At 40.0% G+C, this 22,061-nt stretch overlaps 1 protein-coding gene across 1 annotated transcript in view; it reads right to left on the bottom strand.

Moving 5' to 3' along the window:
- Window positions 1-22,061, bottom strand: part of COL28A1 (collagen, type XXVIII, alpha 1) — a 141,181-nt gene that overhangs the window by 26,715 nt on the left and 92,405 nt on the right. The window contains exon 26 of the mRNA XM_005876149.2: window positions 21,162-21,230. Coding sequence (XP_005876211.1) covers window positions 21,162-21,230 — 69 coding nt within the window. The remainder of the gene's footprint in view (window positions 1-21,161; window positions 21,231-22,061) is intronic.

Below are 22,061 nucleotides of genomic sequence, written 5' to 3'. Positions count from 1 at the left end.
ATTTCCTGTAAGAAACGGAAGGATGTGTTGTTCAGGAGGACTTTTTTCTCTCTTGGGAGCAATATCTGTGGGGTTTGGGAATAGATTCCCTCTCACTCACTACACCTTAGTTTTGGGTGCACAGATTACATCCCAAGCAGTCAGCTACTGACCCATTTCAGTGTGAGGAGCCTGTCCTCCTAGCGCTATATATTCAGAGGGTGCTACAGCCCTCCAGGTCTAGTGTGATGAGACCATGTAAAATCTTGTTGATCCTGTACAAGAACACAGATCCACAAGAGCTACCTTAATGAGAATTAAGTGCCACTGACACTGTGGTAAAAGCTTTCTGTGGTCATGTAGAGCCCGTCCCTGTATTTTGGAAATATTTTTGGGTTGTAAGGATATAAAGCATTCATAAGTATTATTTCTTCCATTCATTCCATGCCAGAGAGAGCTCTTTGTCCCAGATGGGGTCAATGGAACCAAAAACAAATTTCCCATCTCAAATATTGAGTCCTGAGTTCTACCCCCTCTCCGTGTTAAGTACCCTCTTTATTATGATTACCACAAAGTTCCTTAATCTGACCACTGCTCCAACATCAATAACCAGACCACATGGCCATGACAAGCCCCTTTGATCCTTCATGTCTCCGTCTTGATTTCTTATTCCTACTGATCCTCAGGCCACCGTTCACTCCTTGCTGACAGTCACTGTTAGGGTGATCTACACCAAATACACCCAGTTTCTCCTCACTATTTCCAATCATCCCAGCCCATACTCCCTGTTCATGGAGTAGCATTGACAGCTTTGCTGTTCTATTTCTGACCCTCTTGGAAGGAAGCAGGAAGAGGGCTTGTGGGGCAGAGCTTATAAAGCCTACAGTTGTGGACAGTAATGTCCTAGACCAGTGATGGCGAACCTTTTGAGCTTGGTGTGTCAGCATTTTGAAAAACCCTAACTTAACTCTGGTGCCGTGTCACATATAGAAATTTTTTGATATTTGCAACCATAGTAAAACAAAGATTTATATTTTTGATATTTATTTTATATATTTAAATGCCATTTAACAAAGAAAAATCAACCAAAAAAAATGAGTTCGCGTGTCACCTCTGACACGCGTGTCATAGGCTCGCCATCACTGGTCTAAACTATATGACATTAAACTGATGTGTCATAGGTTCGCCATCACTGTCCTAGACCTTCACATTCACTTACCACTCACTGACTTACCCAGAGCAGCTTCCAGTCCAGCAAGCTACACTCATGTTAAGTGCCCTATACAGGTGCCTTTATACCATATTTATACGGGACTTTTTTTATAGGTAGATGTTTTGATACATAAATACTTACCATTGTGTTATAATTACCTACAGTATACAGTAGAGTAATGTGCTGTACAGGTTTGTAGCCTAGGAGCAATAGGCTATGCCATGTAGCCTAGGTGTATAGTAGGCTATACCTTCTAGGTTTCTGTAAGTGCACTCTGTGGTACTCCCACAGTGATATAATCACCCAATGATATATTTCTTAGAACACATAGCCATCATTAAGCAACACATGACTGTAATAATTTTCTGATGGTTTTAATTTTACTGTGTTACATAAAAGAACATGCTTATTGTATGAAAAGTACTAAAGTATTTAGGGTTAAAGGGATATCATATCTGCAACTTAAAGATGTCTTCTAGGATTTCAGCACTTGCTTATTGGCTCAGCCTAAAATGTGGATGGTTAAGAAATAAAACCCAATTATGATACCTAAATGAGATTTTGGCCCAAACTCGGGCTCACTTCAGTAAAAATACTTCACCATTCTATTTTTTTATATATCTTTACACCCTTTTCCTTTTACTGTTGAGCTGCTTTCTACCTTACCACTTTTCTTTTTTAAAGAAAAAGGGCTAAAGTCAAAATTAGAAAAGGTATCTCCAGTATTTCTAGCTCAGCCAGAAGCCTGGGTTTCTTCTCTATCAAGATTTATAGTCTTGTCTGAGAAACTGCAGAGGCCTGGTTACTTACTGAAAACAAAGGAAACTTCTGGCTAACCTTCAGTCATAGGTCAGCTGGAACATTCTAGGTGGTGAGCTCTTGCAGTAGAAGCTATGAGATGAGGAAGCATTTTACTTTTTCACTGAATTTTCTTTGCAGGATGCAATTGTGCAAACATATTAAACGTTTAAACCCATCCTATCATTTAGTAGTGTCTCCCAAGACATCCTAGAATAAATCAATTTACCATTCCTTCTTCAGCTTCTCCTCTTGTTTGCCTTTCTTTGTTTCTGATGGTGATTAGTGTATTGCTAATTAGAAGCCAGGGGAATTACAAAGCTTGAAAGTAGGAAGTCAACGGTTATCCAGTCAGCCAGCTGCCAGCTTGAAGAAAGAAGCCAGTGTTGTACTAAGATGTTGATTCAGTGGGTAAATGGTAGTCAGCAAATCTCAGTGACCTGCCTTGAACAGTCACAGTATTTGGCCTGGAATCCAGGAACCATTCTGTATTGAAAAGGATTATTTTCTTATGTTTCGTGGGCACAGCTTGTTCACGTTAAAAGGAAAATGGTATTTTCCAAGTGGCCTATGGAGTACACATCATTGTACACATAGATGACGGTGACCCAGAGACCCTTAGAACAACTGGATGGTCTAGCATTTTGGACTTTATCTCCTCCCTGAAGTTATGATCATAATAATCTCCTCTTGTAACTAGCAACTGCCACGTATTGTGTGCCGACGTGTGAAGGACTGAGCCAGGTAATAACAGAGCTAGACATGTTCTTATTCAATTTCTACAAGACCCTGGAAAAGAGTATATAAATGATAAAGCTGAGGCTTTAGCAATTCTTTCCAGTCACCTTGAATTGTAGCTGATTTCACAGCCATGCTTTGAACAGTAATTCTCTTCCAAATGCAAAACTGACAGTTCCCCCAAAGGCTCTGCTGATTTTATTTCTCACTTCTACCTTGCCCTAGAGTGGAAGCCAGTCGGTTTCCTCATCTCTGACCTGAAAATCAATCAAGAGCTCCCAGTTTCCTAAAATCCTTTCCTTTGTGGAATTGAATTATTCTAAACTAATATTCCATTTTGATAGGTTAACATTCTGCTAATGGGGACTAGGCCAGTCTAATGCTTGCCCAGTCAATCAGCTAATTGAGTGATTTGGACATGGCCATCTCTGGGGACATTATCTAGCCCCTGACAGTGTGTTCTTTTTAATCTATTCATGAACAGAGTAAGAAAATTGTTATATTTTCTGTAATTTACCTTAATATGTTTCAGTTTAGACAGTATCATTAATATGTGTGTGTGTGCAAGTTAATTTAATTTACACTCTAAGAGTGCTGATTTAACATTTGAAGTACCATAATCAATGGTCCACACTTAAAAGACATGTGCTTCAACTATTACTATCTCCATTTGCTCCAGAGGGACGTTAAAAACAATTTATCCTTGGGGAAATAAGAGGGATTCAAGACACGTGGTGGCTAGAAATGTACAGTACCTCACCTCTTGTGTGAATGGGGTGGGCCCACCAGACAGATAGTTTTGGTAGAGCAGCCTAATTCGACAACTCATTCAGAACAGGTGCCTCCTGTTCTCACCCCATCGTGAAGAATCCCTTCGCCTGACCTGACAGGTTAGCTGGTCCCAGTATGAGAATATTGTTATATTTGCCTCAGAGTGATCATTTTATGGAAAGTGCTTATCAGAGTGCTTAAAAAGATGAAGATTTGGAACTTGGACCAAACTTTCACTACATGTTTTTTTGGTATGCATGTTAATAAGTAGCTGAATATAGGGTAGAATTCTGCCTGACACTTGCTTTAAATAAAACATGCCACCTAATAGCCAGGTTTTCTAGGAGGTAACTCCTACTGACTTTTAATCTTCAGAGGCTACTGATGGCATGAAAAAATAATCTGGAAAATTGTAAATGTCCAAATTGACCAAGCTTAGCTCACAACAGTCATAGCCAAAAGTGCTCGATTTGGGCATATTTTCCCCTATCGTTTTTCTTAAACGTTTAGTCCCTGCTTTCATTTTTCTGTTTATATCTACTTCATATAGTAAACCAATTGAGCAAGTAGCACACAAATATTTGCAAATAATCTTAGCAGCAGAGCCACCTCGTGGACTATTTGATTGCTTTGTGGACACATGCTCACTGTTATGATTTGCTGTCCAACTCACAGAATTTAGTCCTGTTGTCTGATAATAAAATGATCCTTAGTAGTATACATGTTAGAATGAGATCCATTGATAGATCACAGTGCAAAGACTAGCATGGCTTCTAGGGACTTTACCAGTTGGATTTAGTTATATAAATCTTGTCCTTCCCTTCGGCCTAAATAGCCTTCTGTAAAACCCGCCAAATTTCATGAATATCTTGCATGACATTTGAATATGCTTGCATAACAAATGATAAATAGAAAGTGACAAGGTTGGCTTTATGGCAGCTGCCTCTGCTAGAGACAGGAGAATGTTCCCTTTGCTGGCTGTCTGTACATCGCAGTCTTATCCCAGTCCCTAAGCTCCAGGCCTAACTTATGCCTGCTTTCTAGACCTTTCCACTTGTTAGCCATTTCAGAACCAAATCTATCAGATACAGAAATTCTATGCAGCCACATCTACTTCTCTTCCTGGCTTTCCCTCTTTCACTCATATCTCAGTCTTCCAGGCTTGGAATTTTGCCAAGTCCCAGCCACCAAACCCATCCAAGGGGCCTTCCCTGAATTGCTTTGCCCCACCAAGAGTAATGCCCCTGTATCAACCCCACCTCTCCTGTAGGTGTGGATGCTCATGTTCTTCCTGTCCTATTTATCTTAAACTCCCCAAGTAGAGGCACTTTGTCTTATTTCTCTTTCTACCTCCTGAGGTTCCTATTTCAGGGCCCTGCATATCATATGGAGCTAGAGAGAGTAGATGTGGAGGCTGGCTATTATTTCAGTAGAAGTTCACTAGAGACAATATACCCTAAACACTGTCTTATTTAGCCTCACAAACCTCCACAGGTACAGAGGTGCTTCTCTGGTTCACACAAGACAAATTTCATGATAAGCTTTTGGGAATCGATGTTGAAAAGAGGTAACAGGATAGAGACACATGGGAAAGTGCCAGCCGAGATTTCATGATGTGGGTCCACTGAAAGAGGTATTTATAATCAGGTCCTCTGTCCTAGCATCTGGAGCTGAACCCAGGTCCACTTTATTAACAGCTCCCGTGGCACTGGCCTCAGAGACCGCTGCACAAAGCAGGTAGAGGCTTTACCACCAGTTAGGAAACGGCTGTGACTCATTGAAGAAGTGTGCTGCTGGCTGCATTGCCACAGGGGTGCGAGGACAGTGGGAGGTGCCAACCTGCCTGGCCAAAGCTGCTACCACAGTGTCAGGAGAAGGGCCTCCTGCTTCAGGGACTCCTAGCGCAATATTCAATCCCTGTGTACAAATTCACCGAATGAAAGGATTCCATGAAATGTTGTATGCTTCTCAATTACTCTTTCCCTTCCCATACATCAGGTCATCAACACACAAGAATGGGCCCCAAAGACAGTGAAAGGCAAAGCCTCCTCTGTCTGACTGAATTGACTGAATAATGGCTCTCACAGGCCTCCATATCTGGAATCTGTAAATGTTATTTTATATGGAAAAAAACACACCCTATAAATTCCAAATATGCCAAAATATATGTCATGTATCTGGAATCTGTAAATGTTATTTTATATGGAAAAAAAATCCTATAAATTCCAAATATGCCAAAATATATGTCATGCGTCCTTGGACTTGTAGCCAAATGGAAGATTCCAATTAGAATTACCCAGGCATGGGTGTTCACAGACTTGAGAAACACCTTAAAGGAATGTATGGTGGGAGTCTTTTCTGTTACGATGGACAGGAGAGTACAACAGACAGCCATATCCATAAGCAGAAGGCAGCAGCTCCAGCTGTCACAATGCATGTGTCTCAACTGTCACACATTGAGGTATGAAGGCTGGGGAAAGGCAAACTGGGTTAGGCTACATGCTACATGTTCAATTATATCAAAAAGAATATTCCATTGTGACATTCAGCCAGGTCTTCCCTTAGGCCTAAGTTACTTCCTGTTAGTAGATTTGGTGAGGCCTGTTAACTTGTGAAGTGCAACCAAAGAACAGGCCACGGGGTGGATTGCCCTCACCTTTCATCCTAGGATCTCCTTCAACCATTCTGGTGACCTCCCACCCACTGTAAGCAGAGCGCCTGCTGTGCCCACACTCTCCCAGATCAGGCCCCCAGCCATCAGGATACTTCAACTGCTGCCCTTCCCATGTAGAAATTCAGGGGACATGGTTGACACATCTAAAAGCCATAATGAAAATATATTGCTTTTTCAATTCTTGTATTTGAGATGTGAATTACAAGATATATACCTCTGTGTTGTTCTTGTAAGTTTTATCACCTGTCAAAAAGGATTATCGCTACGAAGGGACTGTAGCATTCTATAAACTGGTTATACTCTATCAGGAATTAAAAGCACAAAAAGGACTCACAAGTAATTGCCCTCTCAGAGAATGCCTTTCTCCAGAATTCACAGCATTAGCTCTTCTCTGGGTCTCTTTCTGGATATGCTATGAGTATTAAAGAAGTAATATTTATAAAGTTCTAGGACTTCCTTAAATACAAGTATGACAGGCTTATTTCCCTTAGCACAATGTCTTCTAGGTTGGTCCATGCTCTCCCATACAGCAGAATATCCTTCTTTTGGGGAGCTGGATAATATTCTATTGTGTGTGTTTACCACATTTTCTTAATCCACTCATCCCTCAATGGGCAACAAGGTTGTTTCCACATCTTGGCTGTTGTGAATAGTGCTGAGTGAACATAGTAGTGCCAAGTGAGATCAGCCAGTCACAGGACAACAAATACTACATGACTGCACTCAGGTGAGATAACTAAAGTAGTCAAACTCATAGAAGCAGAGTAGAATGAGGTTGGAGGGGGAAATGAGAAGTTGTTCAGCGGGTATAATGTATTAGTTATGCAAGACGAGTAAGTTCTAGAGATCTTCTGAACAACCTAATGCCTCCAGTGGACAATACTGTGCTGTACACTTAAAAGTTTAAGTGGGTAGATCTCATGTTAAGTGTTTTTACCACAATAAAAAATAAAAACAATAGTTGAAAATAATACATTTGTTAAAAAAAGGAAATGATACATATATTCAAGTATATTTTTAATAAAATAAAGAAATTTAATTAATTTTAAAAAGCTGGGGAAAATAAAAGTGTAGTAAAGTCTTATCATTAATAGTTTCTATAGGCAGTCTTCAACCTCAGGCACTTATATGCCCTGTTTTCCTTTCTCATGGCTTCCAACTTAACACTATAGGAACTGTTCCTGACAACTCAAATGCTCATTCAGAGGGGCAGAGCACTCATACGGAAACTTTCCTCTTGATTTTTCCTGCAACACCCTTTTAGACTGTCTTCATAAACTGCTTAACGACATTAGGAGTTGGCCTTGAAATACTATATAACACAGATATAGTTGGCATTTCTGAGGCAAAAAAAAAAAAACAGATTGAAAAAATGTAAAAAGATCCACAAAGTTACAGTCTCCTATAAAAACATATCTTTCAAGAAAATTCAGTTATTAACAGTTAACTCAGGTTTTAATCGCATCATACTTGCTTCAAGCAAGAAAACATGAGTTAAAATTTAATAGTTAAAGAGACAAATATATGTATAATGAAATAGTATTTACAAATTTTTATAAGCCTAGACTCATGCTCAAAGTAAAGTAGAAAACCACATCAAAGGATTAGTAGCAGCAGAAAAATTCACAGGTAGGCAGATTTCAGTTCTATATAAAGAAGGAAAGTCTACCAATTATAGCTATAGAGTAAGCCTTTTAAAACACCATGAGATGGAAACACTACTACAAGTGTAGGAAATACAAGAATGTTCTCTGCAGCATTATTTAAGGAAGGGAAGTATATAAATTATGATACATCCACATTATGGATTACTACATGGCTGTTAAAAACATAGTACATTTTTTATGTATTGATTTGGAGGGCTATTCATGCTCTATTAACTGGAGGTGGAGTGGGGTGGGAAGTTGGGGAAATTCTGCATGGAATGATTTTGAAGGCTGTCATGCTATATATGTGCATGTTTACACATCTATCAAAAATATGAAAGCTACACACCACACTTCAAATAGGGACAACCTCTAAAGGGTAGGGCTGAAGGAGAGAGGAGACTTTCACAACTTTGCATGATTATGAGGTATTTAGATGTAATACAAGTATGCATTATTTTCATTTTAAAAAGTCACAGAGCTTCTTGAATTTGTTACAAGGTTATTAAAAAACATACATGAAAGAAAAAAAGCTTCCACTCCCTGGAGTGTCCACGGAGAGACTGGGTGGCCAGGTGCCCATGAGAATGTTGTAGAACAGACTCTTGTGTTGGATGGGAGAGGTGTTAGTAGAAGCCCCTTCTCATTCAAAAGATCAAGGGCATGCTTCTAGCAACTCCTTTTTCTTTGGCATCTGAATATTTTTTTTGTTTACTAAATCTTTCCCATTGGCCTACATCATGCCGTAATGTCTTCCATCTTAAATAAAAACTCCCTTAATCTCACCTATCATTCCATTTTTCCATTTCCATGTTCTCCTTTTCAAAAGTGCTGCCTGCATGTTCTGTCTTCACTTCCTTTCTCACTATCAACTCTTTTTAAAAACCTTTATTGAAAAAAGTTTTTAAACTCACAGAATAGCAATAATATAAATATTTCCCATAGTTCTTTCACCCAGACTCATCAATTGTTAAGACTTTTTCATAGGTTTTATTCTGTCGGTGTGAATGTGTGTGCGTATGCACGAATGTATATTTGTGTGTGTGTGTGTGTGTGTGTGTGTGTGTGTGTGTGTGTGTACATAGCTCTTGTCAAGGTCACCAATGACTTTCATGATGTCAAGTCTAATGATCACTTTTCAGCTCTCCTCTAATCAGCAGCATTGAAAGTAATAGACCATGCCCTCCTCCTTCAAACACTTTCTTCCCTTGCTTCTAGGAACCACTTCCTCTTGGTTTTCCACCCCACTGGCTACTATTTCCCAGGCTCCTTTGCTATGGCCTCTTCATCATAAAATCCTCCAAATGGAGAGGGCCCAGGGCCCATTCTTTGGATCACTTTTCTTCTCTGTCTACATTCACTCCCCACATGTTCTCATCCACAATAAAACTTTAAATACTATCTATATATTGTTAAATTTGTATCTCCTGTTCTCTAGGTTTCTGTTCCCAAATTCCTGCTTGATAGCTTCACTGAAGGTTTAGCTTTACACTGTCCAAATCTAAATTTCAGATTATGTACTGATTTCTTGCACACCTAACCCATCCCCCATTTTCCTTTAGACTCTCCTATCTCCGAAAATGGCAACTCCATCCTTCTAGTTGGTTAGCCCCAAAATCCTAGTATCTTAACTCCATCAAACACCTGACATCCAATCCAGAATCCAACCACCCCTTACCATTTCCACCATTATCATCCTGGTCTAAACCATCACCATCTCTCACCTGCACTTTGGCAATATCTTTCTATGTCAACTTTTTTTAAAAACATATTTTTAGCCGAAACCGGTTTGGCTCAGTGGATAGAGCGTCGGCCTGCGGACTGAGGGGTCCCAGGTTCGACTTCGGTGAAGGGCATGTGCATTGGTTGCGGGCACATCCCCAGTGGGAGGTGTGCAGGAGGCAGCTGATCGATGTTTCTCTCTCATCGATGTTTCTAACTCTCTATCTCTCTCCTTTCCTCTCTGTAAAAAATCAATAAAATATATTAAAAAAAACAACAAAAAAAAACATATTTTTATTCATTTCAGAGAGGAAGGGAGAAGGAGAGAGAGAGAAACATCAATGATGAGAATCATTGATTGGCTGCCTCCTACACGCACTCCACTGAGGGATTGAGCCCACAACCCAGGTATGTGCCTTTGGCTAGAATTGAACCTGGAACCCTTCAGTCTGCAGACTGACACTCTATCCACTGAGCCAAACCAGCCAGGGCTATGTCAACTTTTTATTTGCCTTTGTGCCCCACAGTCTACTTGCTAGATACTGCCAGAACCATCCTTTTAAAATATGATTTATGTCAGGTTACTTCTTTGTACAAAGCCCTTTCACCTGATGACTCACTGCATTCTTCAAGTATGCCAAATCCCTAATTAAGTACCACCAAATTTTCTGCTACCCACTGCCTGAGCTTCTATCCCACTTTTTAACATGTAGCATGGAATGTAGAATAGTGCAATGAAGGCCTTGTGGGGTGGCGGGGGGTGGAAGGGAGGAGCTGTGGTAGGGTGAAGGGGGTCAGTGGGGAAAAAAGGGGACATCTGTAATATTTTTAACAATAAAGATAATTTTTTAAAGGACAAAGAATATAGCCAATAAGGGAGTATTTTTGACAAAGAAAGTGAAAGCAGGTGGTAAAAGGATTCTCCCAGTGGGAGAAGCGTTGCCCAGAGTCTCTTGTTCCTTTAATCCATACTTTAGAATCTACCATCAACACAGTTGGTTACTCTGGGAAACTTTTTTACATTGGCTGATTTTATTTAGTTCCAGTTCATGATTTCATCAGCAAAGTAACCAGGGTTAAACTTGAGGACAGTTTGTTTTCTCTTGCCAGGACTGGTTTCAATGACATTATCTTATACAATGAGAAGTGGTAAATTATAAATATACTAGAGGCCTGGTGCATGAAATTCGAGCACAGGTAGGGTCTCTAGGCCTGGCCAGCAATCAGGGCTGATTAGGTTCCCGGCCTCCCTGCCTCCTCCTTCCCTTGCCACCAGCGCACCACTGCTGGTCGCCTGCCATGTTCCGCGCTGCCCCCGGGTGGTCAGCTCACATAGCAAGCAATTGAACTGCCAGTCTCCCGGTGGAACTCCAGAGGGGACAATTTGAACATTAGCCTTTTTATTATATAGGATATTCTATGGCTCAGAAGCAATGGGATAATATTGATTTGTGATACATGGATTCAATCTTACTGGTTCCAAATTCCATGACATATACCACTTTATCCAATACTTTCAACACAAAGACATTACACTACTCAGGTCACATGTGAGAGAATGTATGTAGCAGATGTCTCAGATGGAAAGCAAATTGCTTTATAAAGATGTTTAGATAATCAGACTATGTAGACTTGTAGCTTTCACTCAGAGTAAAAAAAATATCTGGTCGAAATATTACACAAAGCCATCTTATCCTTTACAAAGTAAAGAACCAAAAGACTCAACCCACAGATCCCTATTTTCTTCTCCTCCAATGTATGTTTGATTTTATTTTTTTACTAACTGGATCTAAAGGAATGTAAATGGAAACTCCACAGAATCTAATCTCCGTGTATAGGTGCTTTAGCCATTATAGTCACTTCTATCCCCAGCACTTAGCACTGTGCCCAACACATGGTAGTTGCTGACTAATATTTGTTGAATGAATGCTCTGAAAGATAGTAAATACTAAGTGAATGAGTCCTATAGACAGGACTCATTCATTTTTATTGGATACCAGACACATGCAAGACATGTGTTAGGTTCACAGGAAACAAAAAATAAACACAAGACATCTGCTAATCTCATATATCTCACAGAGTTTGGTGTTTAGATAAGAAAGCAAACACTTACCATATCATGTGCAAAGGTCTATGAAAGGAGTTATTATTCAGTGTGCCATGAAAGCACAAAGGAAACACAGGTTTAAGGAGACCAGGGAAGGCTTCTGGAGGAAACCTACGTAATATGAGCCCTGACATATGAGTAAGAGGGAACCGGTGGAAGTGGGGGGTGAGAAGGACTTATCCGAGAAGAGGGAACAGCATAGGCTAAAGCATCAGGAAACTCGGCTTTCACAGGAAACTGAAAGACTTTCAGAATGACTGGATTGTTGAGAGCTAAGGGGTTGAGAAGGTGTCCAGATCAAATGGGGCCTTGCTAATTTTTGAAGCTGATCTCTTTGGGTGCATTTAAAGACACTTCAGATGTATTTTCTTGATATAAAAATATATAAAGTTTTTTTAAATTATCAAGTAGATTTTCTGAAATATATTTACATCCACATCTTTACTATCGATGAGGGTTTAGCTTATTGAGAAGTAGATACCAGAAAGTTTTCTAATGTCCAATAGCAGGCAGACACTTCTTTTACTGGACTTTGGCAGGCAAGTCAGGTAATAACAAGTGGTACTTCTGTCATATGTGTATGTCGTAAACCACATAATTTCACCTATAATGTCTCAACATATAATTATCATAGATTGAGGAGAGAGGAAAAGGAGAAAGGCAAAGAGAGAGAGGAAAATTCCACCTTTGTTTTCTCCAAATGCATAATGAAAACTGAATCTAGGGTTAGGGTTTTTTATTTGTGTACTACAGTCCAGATATAGAATATAATTCAGTGTGGTTCAATAGCTTGAAATTCACTGGGTAGACCTGCAATCAGATTTATGTATCTGGCACCAATTTTGTCAGAGTGTTTTCTGTTATATGTTTCTGTTTTTAGACACAGGTCACTAGATATAAACCCTTTCCTAGGGAGTTAAATTTATGTGAACTAGATTATAAAACTTGGATTTTCAAATGCCACTTGTAATTGCCTGGGTTCCTGAATAGCCTCTTCGTTCAATCCTGGTCCTCAGCCCAGCAGTCACAGTTATTCTTTTAAAAAGTAAATCAGACCATATCACACTGTGGGATACAACCCAGAAAATAGCTCCCCACTTTAATCTGAGTAAAAGCCAAAGTCCTTACAAGTGCCTATACAGCTATGCCTGAACTGGCCCTCCTCCAACCTCACTGCCGTTACTTCCCTGACCTCATCTGCAGCACACACGGCTCTTTGCTCTTAGGTGAACGTGCCAGGCATCCTCCTGCTATCAAATTGCCTTTGTATGAGCTTCTCTCTCTGCCTGAACTGTTCTTCCCTCAGAAATCCACAAGGATCATTCCCTCCGCTCCTCCAAGTCTCCGCTCATATGTTATTATCTCATGAGGCCTTCCCTCTTAAAATTTCATCACACCCTTACCCTGCTCTCCTGTTTCAGCCATAGCAGTTTTCATCTTCAAACATATAATGTAACCTATTATATTTATTGCCAATTGAATGCAACTTCCATAAAGACAGAAATCTTTGTTTCTTTTGCTCATGATACATCCCAAGCACCTAGAACAGAGCCTGGCATATTTACATATGCTCATTAAATACATAATGAATGAATTGCCAAACTAAAAATTTATATAACTAGCTAAGACTGAATATTGGGGTCAGTATCCTTAATTTTGAGCAGAAAGAAATTCTGATTTTAAAACTTCAATATAAACTTATTTTCTGTACAGGCAGAACAAAAACAGATTCTATATTGAAAGACATATTAGCATTATTCATCACAATCTTGGCAGAGTCTGTGTGCACTGTCTTTTACGTATACACACAGCAAGAAAACACAGCAAATGTGTTTACTGCAGGAAATCACCACAGTAAAGTAATTAAAGAAGGAAGGACAGATTGAGTTCCATGGAAGATTTATTTCTTTCTAAAACTGGTATAATAATCACAATGGGAGCTATTGACTCATCATATTTCATTTAAAAACCAACAGAAGCCTGTTGGAGAACTTTCAGAAGACTAATATTCTAATGGATTAGAAATCTGTTTTCCACTTTGAAATTTAAGAGCTACTGTTTAAAGTTATAATTGCATATGCCAGAAGAAGAAAAAAGGCTTATAAAAGCTCATTCTCTTTACCCCAATGAACAGGAATTGATAATGTGTTGGTACTACTCTTTAAATGTTGTCTCTACAAATATGAACTCACAAGAAAATCCGTCCATTTCCAAGGCTTAAACTTCCTGGTTAAAACCACAAAGTTGTAAAAATCTAACAACTGGGTAGCACTGGGTCTCTCATTTATTTCTAATTTAATTATTAACTTACGAGGACCATGGAACATGTAATGATATTACATAATGAGGGGCTGATCTGGTGACAGGCAATGATGGGTTATGTTTCCTTCCCCTTAGTTCTTTTTTAATTTTAATTTTCTTATTTTTCAATTACAGTTGACATTCAATATTATATTAGTTTCAGCTGTACAGCCTCCTGGTTAGATATTTATAAAGCTTATGAAGTGATCCCGCTGATAAGTCTACTCTAGTACCTACCTAGCAACAAACATAATTATTACAATATATTTTTCTATATTCCCTATGCTGTCCTTTATATCTCAGAGACTATTTTAATATATTAATATGAGTCTTTAAAAGTAAAACCTAGATCAGCTCAATCAATAATTTTTGTATATATACTCTGATTATCACTGGGCAGAATCCACTGAGCATATAAAAGAAACATCAGATATAATATCCTCTGGTTTATTTATATCATATAAGTATGTTTACTTTTATAGCATTCATTGTGATCCTGCTGTAATGTAGTAATCGTTAATCACAAAGATATACTGTCAAGAAAACCAGATCTAACACTTCTAAGACCTCTTAGGTCAGCCAAGTATACCAACCTGTAAGAATAAGGTACATTGCTACTAAACACTAGAATTTAGGGAAAAAGTTATTTCACAAATTTAGAGTTCTCTTAATGATGAAATTTAATACTTGTTTATTGAATTAAATGAATCATTTTGTGGGTCAACAATATGGTTACAGGTGGAACTTTACCATCATTCACCAACCTCCATACATTCATTCAATTAGTCCTTACGTTGTTTATTTATTAAACAAATATTTGTTAAGTGCCCACTATATGTCAGACACTCTGCTAGATGCTAGGAAATTAGAGATGGATAAAAGTCACAAAACCATTGCTCTCAAAGAACTATTTTTTTCCACATGGAGAAGGCAGATAATAAACAAGTAAACAAAGAAACAAATCTCTATATATAAAAGCCTAAGTTGACAGGTCGCTATGACGCTCGCTGACCACCAGAGGACAGATGCTCAATGCAGGAGCTGCCCACTGGTGGTCAGTGCACTCCCACAGCCAACCTCCCACAGCCGGCCGACCCGATCGGGACTGGGCAAGATGGCCCTGATTGGCCCTGATTGCCAGCCAGGCCGAGTGACCCCACCCATGCACAAATTCATGCACCAGGCCTCTAGTATTTTCATATGGTGATAGTGCTATGAAAGCAATAAAACAGGACAGTATAATGGAATGATTGAGAATGGGATAGGGTTGGAATGGTGTGGTTAGGGGTGTTCTCTCTCTAAAGACATAACATCTGAGCTAAGAGTTATGAAGAGAAAGAGCCAGCTATGTGAAATGCTCAAATAGGAGAAACAATAGTGCAAAGGCCCTACAGCAGGAATGACAGAAAGAAAACCATGGTGCCATGATTGTATTGCGTGATATAGCCAATATCACCCCAATAAATTTAATTTTAAAACCACTGGGGGAAAAAAGAGAGATGCAAGAAAAAGTCAAAGAGGTGGGCAATGTCCAGATGAGATACAGCCTTTAGTGCTTTTTCTCTCTTTTTTCTTTCTTTGTTTTAATTTTTTTAATATTACAGGAAAACTTTAGCTTTTTAAACAAGGAAGGGAAATTATCTGAATTTATTTTTCTGAAAGAAAACTATATATAGAATGACTATGTGGATTCTAAAAGCTAAAAAAGAACATCTAGAAATGAAAAATATAATTGAAGCTAGAAATTAAATGGACTGACTAAACAATAAATTTGACACAGCTGAAAAAAGATTTAGCAAACTGAAAAGTGTACTGGAAAAATCTTAGATGTACTGTGACTCAGAAAGACAACAGTGAAAATATGAAAGGACAGATATGCAACAATAAAAACGTTTAACTAATTGCAGTTCCAGAAAGACAGAGAGGGTGTGACATGGGGAAACTAGGGCAGATTGCTTCCAGTTACTTATTGTAAAGATAAGGCAGAGAATTTCCCAAAAACAATTAACAAAAATACATTTTATTTATCTTAAAAAGATAAATAAAATGAAATCTACATCTAAATGCATCCTGGATGGACCTGGAGACGATTATGCAAAGCAAAATAAGCCAGTTAGAGAAAGACAAATATCACATGATCTCACTTAGAAGTGGAATCTGAAGAACAAAATAAACTGATGAACAAAATAGGTCCAGAGGTATGGATTCATGGAACAGAATAACAGATCTCAATGCGAGGAGTGGGGGGTCGGCGGGGGGCGAGGGGGGGCAGGAAGAGATTAACCAAAGAACATTTATGCATATATGTATAACCCATGGACACAGACAGGGAGAAAATGGGAGACATCTGTGATACTGTCAACAATAAAATAAAATTTTAAAAAAGGGAAAGCATTAAAAACCAGAGAAAAGGGCAAATTATCACCAAAGGAATAGCAACTTCTCAAGAAAAGTAATGGAGACTAAATGACAGGAAAATCTTCCATGTACTGAAAGGGAAAACTGTGTACCTAGAATTCTATACTTAGAAAAATAATCTTTTAAGAAATAAAAGGATGGAAGTAGAACACCGGTAAAATTTAACCAAAGGCAATAAGTACATTAATTTCAGGTAATAGAAGAGTGTAAGAACAAAAGCATTACTGACTACAGTGTCTTTAAAAAGTCATCATGCCTGGCTGGTGTGGCTCAGTGGTTGAACATCGACCCATGAACCAAGAGGTCACCAGTTTGATTCCCAGTCAGGGCACATGCCTGGGTTGTGAGCTAGATCCCCAGTAGGGGGCTTGCAGGAGGCAGCAAATCAAAAGTTTCTATCTCTCTCTGTCTCTAAAATAAATGACAACATTTTTAAAAAAGTCATCATAACCCATTTCCTATTCTTTCTTTTTCCTCCTAATTCCCTCTCTCTGTCTCAGAGGCAGGTAATTTTTCTGCCTGTTTCTCTCCATTTCAGTACTTGGGCTCTTCTCACTGTTTGGCTTTTCCCTATAGGGCAGAATGCACACACTTTGGGCCTATGGTTGGGCTCTGATAATGTGCGAAGCATTTCTGAAAAATTTATGATTTAAGAATTTTTCATAAAATAAAAGAAAAAGTATACTGGGCTATCTTTATCATAGCCTGACCGTTTGAGCCACAACATACCCAGAAAACTGCATAACTTTTGCTTCGTTAGGGATATTCTGAGTGACCTTGAACAGGTAATTTACCTCATTTCCCACCTGGAGCTAGATAAGCAAAGGCACTACTAATAAAAAGCCAATAATTGTAAAGTTCTTACAGTATTTGGAAAAGCAATAAAAACAGATGTGCTGGCTGGCTACTCACTGACTCGTCACAGAGGTTTGCAGTACAAAGGAGCCAAACCAGAAAGGACCTGATAAGCCATTGAAGGGGTGATTTCAGCCTCACCCAGGCCAGCTCCACATGCCAGCCCAGATCCGGCTGTAATTCCTGGTCTTGTGCCTCCCAAGTGATTTCAAAAGGTCGCTAAGTCCAACCCTGCCTTCTGACAGAACTGCACTCAAGGGAAAAGAAGTGCTCTTCCATACTTCTTTCTCTTAAACAATCTAGATTATCAGGAAAAGAGACCTCACTGCATATGTCTCTTATCTTGAAGGGCCAACTTTTAATTCCAACGTGCAAATAAAAATTTTGAGTGGCATTTCCTTTTGAAAGTGTCAAGCTGATCATCTCCTTCTCTCTGACATTTACTACCCAACATGTGATTTCTTCAGGGAGGCTGCCTGGAGAGGTAGCTGTGAGTGACCCTGGATACTTATGTAACAGCTCTGTGCCCTGTTTCCTAGAGCCTACCCCACAGGCTGGTGAGGCTCGAAGAAGATAATGCATGAAACTTCGAGAATGTATTATGGCCCTACTTCTTTCCCTGAGCTCAAAGCTCTGAGTAGTAAAGGTATCTCTTCCCTTGCTGAAAGGAGAAGAAAGAAAATGTATACTAGAAATGTCTAACTAAGCATTGATGGGTGGGAAAAGATAAAATACCTTTCATAAATTTTCAACAGTGAAATTCATGGGAAATACCATCAAGATGGTCGCAGAATCTAAGAGGAATTTATCTAAGTCCTTCACTCAACTTGGTTTTATATGGACAATGTCTGTTACAAGAGTGAAAAGGAATAAACATGTAACATTTATGTTATATGTTTATTAGATATGAGTAAGTGGGAAGTAGGCACGAGGGTGAGAGGAAGACATGAAGGAAGGGGAGAGAAAAAGTCAGAACAATTTAAAATGTCAGCATGCTGAACACCTGAAATTAATACAAAATAATATTGAATGTAAACTGTAATTGAAAAATAAAACTTTAAGTTCATTAAAAACCCACCACCACACCCCTGCTGGTCTCAAACACTGGCATCCCAAGTAATCCCCTTAGATTCCCACCCTCCCTTATTCCCCACAGGAGCCTCCTTGCTGGGTCCTCCTTATCTTGAGTCTATGCAGGGCTCCTCACGCCAGCTCTGCCTTCCTCCTCTGCTGCCATGCCCACCTCCCCCAGCCTTGGAACCACAGCTCTCTACCAGGCTTCAGGGTCCCTCATCCTCTGACCCTGACTTGATAGTCAAAAAGGAAAATGTCCTGGTCCCACTCAACCACAAGCCTTGTCCAGCTACTTAACTGGTACTCAGCCCGTCTACTCAAAACAATTTCTAAATCACCCACTGGCGCTCCTGATGCTGGTTGAAATGAATAAGAAGATACCAAGGCTCTAACGTTTTCTTTTCAAGATAGGATTAAAGACCTGATAGGGCCAACCCCAGTTCTTAAAGTCCAAGTCACTGTGTCCCCACTATCAGGAGAGTGATGAAGCACCTTGGAAGTTGTCATGGAGACCCCTCTTGTTTCCTATTCTCTTCTCGGTAGGCCAAATAAGTTTGGGAACCACTGCTCTAAGGTTTTCTTTTCAAGATAGGATTAAAGACCTGATAGAGCTGACCCCAGTTCTTAAAGTCCAAGTCACTGTGCCCCCTACTATCGGGAGAGTGACGAGGCACCTTGGAAGTTGTCATGGAGACCCCTCTTGTTTCCTATTCTCTTCTGGAACCACCAACATACTTCAGAACAACAGATAACTTTTTCATCTTACCTCTAAACAGGTTAAATTATTTGTGGCAGTAAACGCCAGCTCTTCACCAAACCTCTGGTTCCCTTCTTTCTGGGCACAGAGTGATACCCCCTTTCCGTGAGACTAGTTCCCATCACTAAAATGTGGTCAGAGGTGATGTCTGTCACCTCTTAGCCAAGATGTTTAAGAAACAAGTGTGCCTCTTGCACGCTCTCTCTTTCTGCTTGCTGGGAGTAAGTGGTAAGTAGGCCCAGCAGATGGAGAAACCATATATAGAAGATGAGGTTCTCTGAAATTTTATGTGGAAGAAAATTGACCACTAACCAGGAACACCTACATGGCCTATTATGTGAACAGAAAGCTCTATTGTGTTGGAGCCATTGTACATGTTGGGTTTTTTTGGATACTGAAGCCATGCCTGCACTAATTCATGCAACTGATATTTTGTGTTTTAGAGCATTAAATCACGTGAATGTCAGAATTCTGGACTTTCATCCTGGGAAATACAAGTACTAGCGGAAAGGGAAGAGAAGCAGGAAAAAGTAACAATGTGAGTAACTACAACATTTACTACATATGCAACCATGTGCCAAGCCTGTGTTAAGTGCATTATACATACTGTCTCATTTATGCTTCACATCAACTTTAGGAAATACCATAGTACTGTCATTATCCCCATTACTCAGATGTGGAAACTGGGGCAGAAAGAACACTGGAACTAACTGAAAGATGGGGGAGAGGGAAACTGGAATGATTCCTGAGTAGAAATAAAGATTTCTGTCTGTCCCCATACTTGGCTTTTTAACCAGAATGGCCCACCCTCTCAGTAGATTCCTCCTGGCCCCTATAAAGGCCTGGCCCCTCAAGGACTAATGGGCATATTAAGGACTTCTCTCAAGACCCAGCCCCATCCCTTGTCCCTTATGACTTAACCTGGGGAACTACTGGCATATCTAGAGTCCATATCTAGGGAAAAGGTCAGTTCTGCAGGCTCACATGGGACCAAGATCGTGGCATCATATAACCCCCTGACCTCTGCTGTGAATCTAAAACACCAAGGCCCTTTTAAGACCAAAGAGCCACAGCCCTCCATCAATCCATACAATCAATAGACATTTGCGGTTGAGAAAAAGCTCTGAGGCCTTTGGGAGCTGGAGCGCCCCTGCAGCGCAGGGCCAGCAGGCCACCGCGGGTGCCGGAAGCCGGTCCATTCTTGCTGCTTGACACAGTCGCTGCAGGAAAGAAACATCTGCACAGCATATGTTTCAAGGGACCTGGCATATATAGCATATTGTTCTTAATATGTAGATGGGGGAGAGGGAAACTGGAATGATTCCTGAGTAGAAATGAAGATTTCTGTCTGTCCCCATACTTGGCTTTTTAACCAGAATGGCCCACCCTCTCAGTAGATTCCTCCTGGCCCCTGTAAAGGCCTGGCCCCTCAAGGACTAATGGGCATATTAAGGACTTCTCTCAAGACCCAGCCCCATCTCTTGTCCCTTATGACTTAACCTGGGGAAGTACTGGCATATCTAGAGTCCATATCTAGGGAAAAGGTCAGTTCTGCAGGCTCACATGGGACCAAGATTGTGGCATCATATAACCCCCTGACCTCTGCTGTGAATCTAAAATACCAAGGCCCTTTTGAGACCAAAGAGCCACAGCCCTCCATCAATCCATACAATCAATAGACATTTGCGGTTGAGAAAAAGCTCTGAGACCTTTGGGAGCTGGAGCGCCCCTGCAGCACAGGGCCAGCAGGCCACAGCGGGGACTGCACAGGAATGACCAGAGGCTGCTGCGGTGCGGAAGGGAGTGGACCCGTCATGTGTTCAGGGTTTCCTAGGACCAGGGATGCCACAGCAGCAGCACAACCAGTCACCGCAGCAGTTAAATTTTTCACCAAGCACTTTATGTTACGGTTCGCACTCATGAAACAATGCACTTAAACGCCATTTTTACATGGCTGGATGGTGTCTTTAACTACTATATCCAATTTTAATGTCTAAGCTTATATTAACTTCATTTCATAACAGTCATATTTTATATTGTCCACAGTGTCTTTTCTCCATCACCTTAGTAGACTGAGATGGGACTCCAGTGCAATCAGGTTCACTTACTTTAATTCCTTGTAATCCATAGCCCGGGGGGCCGGGAGGGCCAGGCAAACCTTTCTGCCCAATATCACCCTGTTGGAGAGAAATCAGACAAGTGTAAGAAGATTCAGGGAGAAACAATGTATTATTACTCTTGGCTCTGTTCTTACTTCAGTCTGATCAGGACCTTCATCCATGCTGCCCATAAGCTATATCATGTTCTATATATAGCAGTGATTTTCTAACCCTTTTAAGCCACAGAATCCTTTGCAAAAATCGTACATATAATCCAAATACAAATGAAGACTTAAGACAGAGCTGCTTGGTGTAAGCAGAAGTGCTGGCCCTGTAGCTTCGTCAGCGTGGGCTCCTTTAGCTGCCCTACCCCCAACCCCTAGACACCAGGGCTGAGAGGACCACTCACACACACTGTTCTGTGTAGCCTTGCCATCTCCTGCTCCATTTCAATATGGAATGCTCATTCACCAGGGTTTAGGTAAAGAATCAGTGGATATTAATGTGATCAGTGTTGAATTTTTGAGATAATATGTAAATGAAGCAAAAAAATGCATGATTTCCCAGTGTGTATTCCTTATAATATAAGTGGACCCCCTATTTCTTAAGGAAAAATTTCTGTGGCCAACTGAGATTGGAAAATGTTCTACACCATGGTATGTGCCTCTCCTTGGAGATCTCTACCACATATTAAAATATTAAAGACACTAAGAAGTCCCACAATAGAGAGATTAGTTTAACTATACCAGAAGTTCCCAAATTATTATTTGATGGAATAAGCTTTGTAGAAATGCCAGGTTAATGTAAGTTACTGTATAAGTCAGACTTTTTCTTTCCAGTATGAAAAAAAAGCTATATTTTTTCTGATTATAAGAGGAATACCAGCTCATTGCAAAAAAAAAAAAGAAA

This window comes from Myotis brandtii, unplaced genomic scaffold (assembly GCF_000412655.1).
Source record: "Myotis brandtii unplaced genomic scaffold, ASM41265v1 scaffold48, whole genome shotgun sequence".
NCBI lineage: Eukaryota > Metazoa > Chordata > Mammalia > Chiroptera > Vespertilionidae > Myotis > Myotis brandtii.
The sequence above is the reverse complement of the archived record's forward strand: the minus strand, read 5'-3'. Positions and strand labels throughout refer to the sequence as shown.